The 13,149-nt window shown below is 38.5% G+C and overlaps 1 protein-coding gene across 1 annotated transcript; it reads right to left on the bottom strand.

The window, feature by feature from the left end:
- Positions 1-7,467: 7,467 nt before the first annotated feature.
- Positions 7,468-12,731, bottom strand: LOC149373122 (uncharacterized). Its single transcript, XM_089597928.1, has 4 exons — positions 9,847-12,731; positions 8,566-9,084; positions 7,696-8,508; positions 7,468-7,522 (listed from the first exon to the last, which is right to left on the bottom strand). Exons 1-4 carry the CDS (start codon positions 12,729-12,731, stop codon positions 7,468-7,470), a joined length of 4,272 nt encoding a protein of 1,423 aa, XP_089454054.1.
- Between the last annotated feature and the right edge of the window lie 418 nt (positions 12,732-13,149).

Here is a 13,149-nt window from a genome sequence, read left to right as displayed (position 1 = left end):
GAGGCTATTTAGTGCCCTGGGTCATTGAGTGATAGGCACTTGTGCTATTGATTTATATTTTATTATTTAACAGAGTGGCCAGTAAGTGCCCCAGGTTACTAGGTAATAAGCGTTTTTGTTCATAATTAATACTTAATCATTTAATAGAGGGGCCAGTCAGCTATCCGGGTCATAAGGTTATAGGCGCTTGTGCTATGAATTAATATTTTATTTATTTATAGAGTGGCCAGTTAGTGCCGAAGGTTATTAGGTAATAGGCACTTAAGCTATTGTTTGATATTTTATTATTTTACAAAGTGGCAAGTAAGAGCCCCGGGTCACTAGGTGATAGGCGTTTGTGTTAATAATTAATATTTTATTATTTAATAGAGAGGCCTGTTAGTGCCTTAAATAATTAAGTAATAGGCGCTAGTGCTATTTATTATTTTTTTATTTATTTCACAAAGTGGCTAGTAAGCGCCTTGAGTCACTAGGTGATAGGCGTTTGTGTTAGAAAATTAGTATTTCATTATTTTATAGAGTTACCAGTTAGTGCCCCAGGTCATTGGTTGAAAGGCACTTGTGCTATTTATTAATATTTCAATTATCTATAGAGTGGCCAGTTAATTTCCCAGGTTATTGGGTGATAGGCACTTGTTCTATTAATATATTATTTCATCACAGTGTGGCCAGTAAGTGCCATGGCTCATTAGGTGATAGGCGTTTGTGTGAATAATTAATATTTGATTATTTCATGTAGAAGCCAGTTAGTTCCCAAGGTCATCGGGTGATAGGCGCTTGTGCTATTGTCTGATATTTTATTACTTCACAAATTGGCCAGTAAGAGCCCCGGGTCACTAAAGGATAGGCCTTTTTGCTAACAATTAATATTTTATTATTTCATGGAGAGGCCTGTTAGTGCCCCAGGTAATTGGGTAATAGGCTTTTGTGCTATTTATTAATATTTTATTTATTTATCGAGTGGCCAGTTAGTGCCCTAGGTTATTGGGTGATTGGCACTTGTTCAATTAATTAATATTTTATTTCATGACAGTGTGGCCAGTAAGCGCCATGGCTCATTAGGTGATGGGCGTTCGTGTTGATAATTAAAGAATTATTATTTAATACTTTATTATTTAATAAAGAGGCAAATTAGCTATCTGAGTTATTAGGTAAAAGGCGCTTGTGCTGTTAATTGATATTTTATTAGTTTACAGAGTGGCCAGTTAGAGCCCCAGGTCACTAGGTGATAGTCGTTTGTGTTAACAATCAGTACTTTATCATTTCACAGAGTGTCCAGTAAGCGCCATGTGTGACTTGGTAATAGGCGTTTGTGTTAATAATTTATACTTTATTGTTCATTAGAGAGGCCAGTTAGCTCCTCGGGTTTAGGTGATAGGCGCTTGTGATATTAATTACTATTTTGTTATTTTACAAAGTGGCCAGCAAACGCCCCAAGTCACTAGGTAATAGACGTTTGTGTTCATAATTGTTTTTTTATTAATTGATGGAGAGGCCGTAAAGTGCCCCAGGGTCATTAAGTAATAGGCGCTTGTGCTATAAATTAATATATTATTGTATTACAAAGTGGCCTTAAGAGCCCTGGGTCACTGGGTGATAGGCGTTTGTGTTAGAAAATAAGTATTTTATTATGTTATAGAGTGGCCTGTTAGTGCCATAGAACATCGGTTAATCAGCGCTTGTGCTATTGATTATTATTTTATTAATTCACAGAGTGGCTCGTAAGCAACTCGTGGAACTAGGTAAAAGGCGTTTGTGTTAATATTCAATACTTTATTATTTTACAGAGTAGCCAGTAAGCGCCCCGCGTCTTTAGGTGATAGGCATTTGTGTTTATAATAAATATTTTATTATTTTATAGAGAGGCCAGTTAGTTCCTTAGGTCATTGGGTGATAAGCGCTTGTGCTATTGATAAATATTTTATTAATTTACAGAAAGGCCATTAAGCAACTCAGGGAACTAGGTAAAAGGCATTTGTGTTAATAATCAATACTTTATTATTTTACAGAGTGCTTAGTAAGCGTTCTGGATCACTAGATTATAGGCGTTTGTGTTAATAATCAATACTTTATCATTTAATAGAGAACGGTTAGCTCCCTCGGTTATCGGGTGATAGGTGCTTGTGCTAATAATTGATAATTTATTATTTCACAGAGTGGCCAGTAAGCGCCCTGGGTCACTAGGTAATAGGCGTTTTTGTTAATATTTAATACTTTATTACTTAATAGAGAGGCCAGTTAGCACCCTGGATCATATGGTGATAGGCACTTGTGTAAATAGTTAGTATTTTATTATTTAATAGAAAGGCTGGTTAGCGCTGTAGGTCATCGGGTGATAGGCATTTGTGTTAATAATCAATATTTTATCGTTTAATAGAGAGGCCAGTAAGCACCATGGGTCATCGGATAATAAGCGATTGTGCTATCAATAATAATTATATTATTTCACGGAGTGGCCAGTAAGCGCTCTGGGTAACTACGTGAAAGGCGTTTGTGTTAATAATCAATATTTTATTATTTAACAGAGGGTTCATTTATTGCACCAGGTTGTCGGGTTATAGGTTCATCGGGTTCTTGTGTTATTAATTAATATCTTATTATTTCACAAAGTGGCTAGTAAGCGCCTCGGGTTACTAGGTGATAGGCGTTTGTGATAATAATAAGTATTTTAATATTTAATAAAAAGGCTAGTTAGCGCTGCAGGTCATCGGATGATAGGCAATTGTGTAAATTATTAACACTTTATTACTTAATAGAGAGGCCAGTTAGCATCCTGAGTCATAGGGTAATAGGCACTCGTGTTAATAATTAGTATTTCATTATTTAATAGAAAGGCTGGTTAGCGCTCTAGGTCGTCAGGTAATAGGCGTTTGTGTTAGAATTTAATATTTTATCGTTTAATAGAGAGGCCAGTATGCTCCTCAGGTCAACGGGTCATAGGCGATGGTGCTATCAATAATTTTTTTATTAATTTACATAGTGGCCAGTAAGCTCCCTGCGATTTCGGATGGTAGGTGCTTGTCCTTCTTATTTTTATTTTATTATTATACAGAGTAAATAGTAAGAGCCCCAGGTCACTAGGTAATAGGCGTTTGTGTTGAAAATTAATATTTTATTATTTAATGAAGAGGCCCTTCAGTGCTTCGGGTCATCGGGTGATAGGGGCTTGTGCTATTGATTGATATTTCATTATTTTACAGAGTGGTCAGTAAGAGCCCCAAGTTACTAGGTGATAGGCGTTTGTGTTAATAATCAAGATTTTATTATTTGATAAAGGAGCCAGTAAGTGCCCCAGGACATTGGGTGATAGGCACTTGTGCTATTGATCAATATTGTATTATATTACAAAAAGGCCGGTAAGAGCCCCGGGTTACTAGGTAATACGCGTTTTTGTTAATAATCAATACTTTATCATTTAATAGAGAGGCCAGTTAGCGACCCGGGTCATTGGGTGATAGGCACTCGTGCTCTTAATTAATATTTTATTATTTTACAGAGTGGCCAGCAAGCACCCTTGGTCACTAGCTAATAGGCGTTTGTGTTAAGTATCAATATTTTATGATTCAATGGAGAGGCCATTAGGTGCTTTAGGTCATTGGGTGATAAGCACTTGTGCTATTTATTAATATTTTATTATTCTGCAGAGTGGGGAGTAAGAGCATCGGGTCACTAGGTTATAGGCGTTTGTGTTATTAATTAATATTTTATTATTTTATAGAGTGGCCAGTTGTTGCCCTAGGTCATCAAGTGATAGGCGCTTGCGCTATTAATTAATATTTTTTTCCATCACAGAAAGGCTAGTAAGAGCTGAAGGTTACTGGGTAAAAGGTGTTTGTGTTGATAATTAATATTATTTCATTTAATTAAAAGGCCAGTTAGCGACCCAGGTCATCGATTGATAGGCGCTTGTGCTATTAATTAATATTTTATTATTTTACAGAGTGGCACGTAAGCGGCCCAGGTCACTAGGTAATAGGCGTTTGTGTTAATAATCAATATTTTATTATTTAATGGAGAGGCCCTTTAGTGCTTCGGGTCATCGGGTGATAGGGGCTTGTGCTATTGATTGATATTTAATTATTTTTCAGATTGGTCAGTAAGAGCCCCGGGTTACTAGGTAATAGGCGTTTGTGTTAAAAATCAATACTTTATCATTTAATAAAGAGGCCAGTTAGCGATCTGGGTCATTGGTTAATAAGCGCTTGTGCTATTAATCAATATTTTTTTATTTCACAGAGTGGCCAGCAAGCGCCCTGGGTCACTAGGTAATAACCGTTTTTGTTCATAATTAATACTTATTCATTTAATAGAGTGGTCAGTTAGCTATCCAGATCATTGGGTAATAGGCGCTTGTGCTATGAATTAATATTTTATTTATTTATAGAGTGGCCAGTGAGTGCCTCAGGTTATTGGGTGATAGGCACTTGAGCTATTGTTTGATATTTTATTATTTAACAGAGTGGCCAGTAAAAGCCCCGGGTCTTTAGTTGATAGGTGTTTGTGTTAATGATTATATTTTATCATTCTATAGGGGGGCCAGTTAGTGCCCCAGGTCTTTGAGTGATAGGCGCTTGTGCTATTGATTGATATTTTATTATTTTAAAAAGTGGCCAGTAAGAGCCACTATGTGATAGGCGTTTGTGTTAATAATTAAAATTTTATTATTTAATAGAGAGGCCTGTTAATGCCTTAAATCATTGAGTAATAGGTGCTAGTACTATTTATTATTATTTTATTTATTTTAGAAAGCAGCCAGTAAGCGCCTTGAATCACCAGGTGATAGGCGTTTGTGTTAGAAAATTAGTATTTTATTATTTTATAGAGTTACCAGCTAGTGCCCCAGGTCATTGGCTGATAGGCACTCGTGCTATTTATTAATATTTTATTTATCTATAGAGTGGCCAGTTAGTGCCCTAGGTTATTGGGTGATAGGCACTTGTTCTATTAATTAATATCTTATTTCATCACAGTGTGGCCAGAAAGCGCCATGGCTAATTAGGTGATAGGCGTTTGTGTGAATAATTTATGTTTGATTATTTTATGTAGAAGCCAGTAAGCGCCTAAAGTCATCGGGTGATGGGCGCTTGTGCTATTGTTTGATATTTTATTATTTCACAGAGGGGCCAGTAAGTGCTTCGGAACATTAGTTGATAGGCGTTTGTGTAAATAATTAATATTTAAGTATTTTATGTAGAAGCCAGTTAGTTCCCAAGGTTATTGGGTTATAGGCGCTTGTGCTATTGTCTGATATTTTATTATTTAACGGAGTGGCCAGTAAGAGCCCCGGTTTACTAAAGGATAGGCGTTTTTGTTAATAATTATTATTTTATTATTTCATGGAGAGGCCTGTTAGTGCCCCAAGTCATTAAGTAATAGGCTTTTGTGCTATTTATTAATATTTTATTTATTTATCGAGTGGCCAGTTAGTGCCCTAGGTTATTGGGTGATAGGCACTTGTTCTATTAATTAATATTTTATTTCATTACAGTGTGGCCAGTAAGTGCCATGGCTCATTAGGTGATAGGCGTTTGTGTTAATAATTAGTGATATATTATTTATTAGGAAGGCTTGTGAGAGCTTCGGGTTATTAGGTGATAGGTGCTTGCGTCATTTATTTATACTTTATTATTTAATAGAGAGGCCAATTAGCTTTCTGAGTTATTAGGTGAAAGGCGCTTGTGCTATTGATTAATATATTATTATTTCATAGAGTTGTCAGTAGGAGCCCCAGGTCACTAGGTGATAGGCGTTTGTGTTAATAATTAGTATTTTATTATTTATTAGAGAGACAACTTAGTGCTCTAGGTCATCGGGTAATAGGCGCTTGTGCTCTTTATTAACATTTTCTCATATCACAGACTTGCCAGTAGGTGCCTCATTTCACTACGTGATAGGCGTTCGTGTTAATATTTATTATTTGATTATTTTATAGAGAAGCCAGTTAGCACCCTAGGTCATTGGAGGATAAGCGCTTGTGTTAATAATTATTACGTTGTTATTTAATAGAGAGGCCAATTAGCTTTCTGGGTTATCACGTGATAGGCGCTTGTGCTGTTGATTGATATTTTATTATTTTACAGAGTGGCCAGTAAGAGCCCCAGGTCACTAGGTGATAAGCGTTCGTGTTAATATTTAGTTTTGTATTATTTATAAGAAAGGCTACTTATCACTCTGGGTCATCGGGTGATAGGCGCTTGTGCTATTAATTAATATTCTATTATTCCACAGAGTAGCCAGTAATTGTCCCAGGTCACTAGGTAATATGCGTTTGTATTAATAATTTATACTTTATCATTTAATAGAGAAGTTTGTCAGCTTTCCGGGTCATTAGGTAATAGGTACTTGTGCTATTTATTAATATTTTGTTAGTTTACAAAGTGGCTAGTAAGAGCCCCAGGTTACTAGGTGATAAGCGTTTATGTTAATAATAAATATTTTATCATTTCATAAAGAGGGCAGTTAGCGACTCGGGTCATCGAGTGATAGGCACTTAAGCTATTGATTAATATTTTATTATTTTACAGATTGGCCAGTTAGAGCCTCGGGTCACTAGGTGATAGGCGTTTGTGTTAATATTTAATATTTTATTATTTTATAGAGTAGCCAGTTGGTGCCCTAGGTCATCGAGTGATAGGCGCCTTCGCTATTAATTAATATTTTTTTATTTTACAAAGTTGGCAGTAAGAGCCCCAGGTCAGCAGGTAATAGTCGTTTGTGTTAATAATCGATACTTTATCATTTTACATAGTGCCCAGTAAGCGCCATGGTTGACTAAGGGTTCAAAATGGACTGTATTTCTTCGATTTTCTTCTTTTTTTTTTTTTATGAGGAGCGAATGACTCCGGGAGCCGGATACAGGTTGAGGAGACCAGAAAAATGTAGAAGAGATGCGGAGAGAGAACGACGAATATCGTTCCTCTGTAATAGAGTATGCACGAGACAAATGTTCAAAGTTCACTATGCTTTATTATGAAAAAAAACAAAACACTCGATTTGAGTTGAAAAGTCTTCGCGAATAATTACAGTTAACAATAGAAACGATCGCACTAACGAAGTTCAATAAATCGAATTGAACGAGGAGTACAAATCACCGTGACTGATACACAAGGTGACGAGAGTTTATGGCGACTAAAGTGAAGTACGCCTATATGAGGCACAACACTAGAGGCAACTGGACTGCACTGTGCGAGCGACGAGGGCGAACTGCTGTCGCTACCGCCTTCAGGCTTATTCTTACCTCTCCTGCGTGACTCACTCGAGCACTCATTGGCTAACGCTGACATTAGTTGATACGAGTGTCTCGAACACCGTGAGGCGCGTGCGCCGCACCATATCAATCCTGAACATACTCCCCCCTTGATTTATCGTATTAACGAGGAGAGAAATAAAATTTTAAAACTAACTAAGAACCGCTGTCTTTTTACAAGAAAGTAATTAATAAAATAGTTAGACAATAAATAAAAATCTTTAAACCGAGCCATAGTTCTCATCACATTTGAGTTTGTTATCTCTCAACTGTTTTCTGGTAAGTAATAAAACTAATTTAACTATGGGTCTGGTAAACGTGGAATTTGCAGTTCTTAACTTGACTACTCGAATCAAACCGTCTGGGCCCGAGTAAGTTTTGAAGATCAAAGCTAGTGGCCATTGTCCCGGGGGAAACTGGGAGTCCTTAATCAGAACAAGATCACCAACCTGACAGAAGGTCTCTCGTGAGGCCACTTTTTCCGAGCTTGAAGGCTCTGCAGATATTCGGTAGACCAACGCTTCCAGAAAGATTGAGCCAGTTGACTGATAAGTTTCCATTTATGGAGCGTTGGAACTCGTTCACTGGTAGTATCTACCTCGGACAGAAACGTAGGTCTCATGATTAAGAGGTGTGCCGGGGTTAGAGGAAACGAATCAGTGACATCTAACGTTAATGGAAGCAAAGGGCGAGAGCTTAAACAAGCTTCAATCTTACAGAGTAAAGTGCAAAACTCTACAAAGGTGAAGATTTGTTCTCCCACAATTCGTTTAAGATGGAATTTCACCGACTTAACGGCTGCTTCCCAGATACCCTCAAAGTGAGGAGCATGCGGCGGGTTAAAGTGCCAGTTAGTCCCTAATGATACTAGACTTTGAGCTAATTCAGATTCTTTCAATAGGTTTTTTAGAGCTAAATCTAATTCCTTTGCAGCCTTCACAAAATTGGTGCCACAGTCGCTAAAAAGATTAGAACAATGCCCACGCCGAGCTGTCATCCGTTGAAAGGCTGCAACGAAGGACTCAGCAGTGTAATCCTCGACCATTTCTAAATGGAGAGCCTTAGAGCTGAGACAAATGAATACAGCTATATAACCCTTCGTGGTCCCCCTACCTCGAGTCTTAGACAATCTGATGGCAAATGGACCTGCATAGTCCACACCGACTTTACTGAAAGCTGGAGCTGGTCTTACTCGTTCAGCAGGCAGGTCACCCATCTGCTGAGTTAAATTGGAGGCTTGGAAGCGACGACATTTCAAACATCTATTGACACAGGACCGAACACATTGTCGACCATTTATTATCCAATATTTAGCTCGCAATGTGGTCAATGTCAACTGAACGCCACCATGTAAAGTGACCTCGTGGGTAGATCTAATAATCAAATTGGTGAAATAATCGTGCTGGGCCAGAATGAGAGGATTTTTTATCTGATCATCTAAAAGTGAGGCTGCCAAGCGTCCACCAACTTGGAGAAGTCCCTTGCTCAGCACAGGTTTTAAACTGGCTATTCGACTATTAAAAGGTAGGGAAATTTCCTCAACAAAAAATTTAGACTCCTTACTATTAAGAAGGCGCAATTCAATTGGAAAGTGTAAACCTTGATGATAGCTTACCCAAAAAAGAGTTGCATTGTTTATTTCTTTAGTGTCCAAGATTTTAGTTGACGATTGAAAGTGAGCCGAAATGTCAAGGAATTTTAGTTTACTCAATTTATTCACTTGATCATAAGGGTACATTGAGACGTTCAGTTTTGTCATTTGAGCTTTGACACGACACTTGAACACGAATCTTAACACATAAGCTGAAACAGCTAAAAGTTTCTTCAAAGTTGAGTACCTGTGATACAAAAACCACGGTTTTTGAACGACTTTATCATTGGTTTGTACCGCAACACAAGCGTGAGCGTCCATTCGAGTAGCTAATTCAGAATCTAGTCTGAACGAAGGGTAAAGTGGTTCGATTTTCTGTAGGAACGAAGGTCCCTTCTCCAGTGCAACGAATTGGCTTGGTTTTACTCCACGAGACGCAACATCTGCGGGATTGAGCTTGGTCGAAATATGATGCCAGTGAGCGGAGGGTACTAAGGTGTGTATGTCAGAGCACCGATTAGCCACAAAAATGGGCCACCGTGACGGTACATCCTGTAACCAATACAAGACATCTTTAGAATCGGACCACAGATGGACTGAATCAGGAACACGAGTATTGTTGTTCAAATAATGATTCACCTATTTGGCAGCCAAATGAGCAGCGCACAATTCAAGTCGAGGAATACTCAAAGTTTTAAGTGGTGCTACCTTTGTTTTGGACAAGAGCAAGGCGACAATGACCTCACCGTTATTATTCACTACTCGAGAATACATTACCGCTGCGTACGCTGTTTTAGAAGCATCGGCGAAGCAGTGTAATTCCCATTTAACCATATCGTCGGTAACACCATTTCAGCGTGGAATTTTTACTTTATTCAAGGCAGGAAGTTTCTTATACCAGGCAAGCCAGTCTTGGACTATGAGCTCTTGAATCGGTTCATCCCATGACAGCTTCAAGAGCCAAAGAGATTGCATGAATGCTTTAGCCGAAATCACAGTAGGAGCTTACCAACCCAATGGATCATAAAGTTTTGATATCTCAGAGAGAATCTTTCTTTTCGTCCAATTATCTACTGGCACTTCAGTTTCAATCAACACCTTAAATTGAAAAAGATCCAGAAGGGGGTTCCAGCTAAGACCCAAAACTGAAGTAGACATAGCAGAATCTTTAAATTCCAATAATGAACTTGCGAGCAGAGAGGGTGGCAAATCATCTAGCAGTTTTGGAGAATTAGCACTCCACTTTCGAAGAGGAAAACCTCCTGATTCAGTCAATTTCAACAATTCGTCCCTGCGCTGAATGCTTTCAACCAAGCTGTGACCTCCGGACAAAATATCATCCATGTACTTGAATTTCAAAAGAGTTTCGGAAGCTAAAGGGTACTCATTCTTGCAATCCAAAGCTAACTGGTTTAGAGTTCGAGAAGCCAGATAAGGCGAGCTAGCTAGGCCGTAAGTTACAGTAGTTAGAAAGTAAACACGCAGAGGTTTGGACGGATTATCTCTCCACAGTATAGCCTGATAGAGTTGATCATTTGGATGGACTGACACTTGCCAAAACATTTTGGCAATGTCAGCTGTGAAGACATATCTATAATTTCTCCAATCAGCGATTAGATCAGCCAGATTTACCAATAGATTAGGTCCTATGTGCAAGTACTCATTCAAGGAGGGACACAATGAAGAACGAGAGGAACCATTAAATACCACTCTCAATTTCATAGTACTACTCGACTCCTTGATAACACCATGATGGGGTAAAAAACACTTAGCCTTTTCAAAAGATCCTTCGACCATATGCCCTGATTCCAGATATTCTTCCATGAATTGGACATACAGTTCGCGAAACTTATGATTCTTACTAAGTTTAGTCTCCATTGATTTGAGCATAGCTTGGGCAGCTTTAAAGGATGTTTCTTTAATTACTTCGGGTGGTTGGTCCTTGAAAGGATAACGAACAACATATCGACCTGAAGAATTCCGAGCGTGATGTTCAACAAAATGCTGTTCGCATTGAATCTCTTCAGGCGACAGAGGTAATACAGAAGTGAAGGGTTCTTCAACTTGCCAGAATCGTTTCAAAACTTCGAGAACTTTGTCATCCTCAGAACACTTTAACGAGTGAGACACGTTCTTACTGTTTTTAGTGGTAGTTTCAACCGGGCCTGAAACGATCGATCCAAGCTGTGTATCAGATGCTATGGGTTGGAAAGAATTTCCCTTAATAACTTCTCCCTTGATAATAACAGCATGAACAGTTGATCCTAGTAACAGATCTATTTGGCGAGTTTTAGTGAACTGCGGATCAGCTAAGACCAACTGGTGCAAGTGCTCTACAATTTTGTCGTTAGACAAGTAGGGGGGCTCGTAAGAAGTTACTCGTGGGAGGACCAAAGCTTCTATTTCCAATTTAAATTTTGGATCCACAGTTGAGCCCAAGAGGAGTGAGACCTTTCTTTTGCTATTTGAAGAAGTCTGACTACCAACCCCAGTCAGGGACACGTTAATCTTAAAGCCACGCAAACCTAATAAAGAGCACAAGGACTGCGAAATGACTGAGCACTGGGAACATTGATCAATCAGAGCTCTGACTTGAAAACATTCACCTAGTGAGTTGTGAACGTTGACTAAGGCAGTGGCTAATAAGACACCAGTAGGTGTTTTGAGAAACGAGCTATTTACACAATTATTACAAGAGATCTCATCAGATGACGACTCAGACTCCTTTACCGCCGTAATAGCCAGAGAGGCCTTCTTACCAGAGATCCCTTTATCCCTTTTGCTCTTAGTAGACTCCTCTTGCTCTTTGTGCAGAAGGGTATGATGTTTTTGTTGACACTTTTGACAAGTTTGCGTAGAACCACAGTCTTTAATCCAGTGAGAACCCAGACAATTGAAGCAACGACGGTGGATTTGTAAAATCTCGCGTTTTTCAAGCCAAGTCATGCTTCGGAAAGTGTCACAATTCCAGAGAGGGTGAATGTCCTCACAAACTGGGCAAGGTTTTTTATTTTTTACAACCTCATCATTAACAGTAGCATGAGACGAGTATTTAGATTTGAAGGTAGACTTGGGTTCTCGATCGAAGGAACGATCTTGATATGACTCAAGAGTTTGTATCTGATTGTGAAAGAAAGATCTTAATTGATCGAGGGTTGGAGGCTCTGCCACACTGCCAATATGCTTAAACCACTCCTTACGAAGACTAGAATTTAACTTACTGACAGCTAAAGTGACTATAACGTCACCGTTACCTAAATCTCGCCGAAGAGCCGAGAGAGCATCAACCGCCCCAAAGACCTCTTTATTTAAGCGTTTTACTTCTGTAAATGATTCCAACTTTATAGGTACTATAGACAACAGCTGACTAGTATAACTATTTACTAAGCGCTTATTACTGTTGTAATGCTCAAGAAGAGTATTCCAAGCCCTGACATAGTTACCTTCAACTATACTGATATTTTTAATCAGATCAAGCGCATCTCCTTTGACATGGGTGCGTAAGTGTTGGAATTTAACTACAGGAGGATACTCCTCCCTGTTGTGAACTAAAGCTTTAAACAGGTCGCGGAAAGACTCCCAATTGGCGCATGAACCGTCGAAATCCGGAAGGTCTAGTCGGGGCAGACTAAGATAATTCGGATTTATACTTGGATTTATAGGAGCCGGTGATGGCCGAGGATCGTCGATCGGGGCTATACGACTTAAAAAATCACGATACTCTCCAATCTGACTATAATAAGCCTCCTCGGTCAGGTCAAACAACTTCGATCTGAAATAAGCATGATTAAGATCAAGATCCTCCGATTCAATGATCTCATCATGGATTCGTTTGAACTGTTCGAATAAGTTCTTCAACATATCTAATCGAGCAGATACTTGACCTGCGGTCATTTTTTCTGGTTTTTTTTTTTAAATTACCGAAAGAGTTACAGATTTTTTCATAGGTCGAGTTTTGTTTATCATAATATTCATCCATAGTGATAAGGAAGAAATCCAACAACCAGATCGAATATTAGTAACTATTTACACTCAAAGAAGTCGAGAACTAGCTATCAGCTCGAAGTTACAAAACTAAGATAATTATGTACAGAGACTTTACACTAATACGACTATATCAAGATGAGAACAAGGTTAACAGCTATCAGGCTATGCTTGAGCCTGCAACTTACTATGCGAAAAAACTATCAAGACAAGAAAACAATATGAAAGGTCATCAGGCAATTTTAAACCAACTTCTCAAGTCAGGAGAAACTGATTTGAATCGAGAACTAAAAGATTGACAGCTATCAAAAGTTTTGAGCCTGTCACT

Source organism: Copidosoma floridanum, unplaced genomic scaffold (assembly GCF_036245765.1).
Source record: "Copidosoma floridanum isolate Cflo_tuat_1 unplaced genomic scaffold, Cflo_Japanese_pri ptg000040l, whole genome shotgun sequence".
Classification (NCBI taxonomy): Eukaryota; Metazoa; Arthropoda; class Insecta; order Hymenoptera; family Encyrtidae; genus Copidosoma; species Copidosoma floridanum.
Note: the sequence above shows the minus strand (reverse complement) of the source record. Positions and strands in the feature narration are given on the sequence as shown.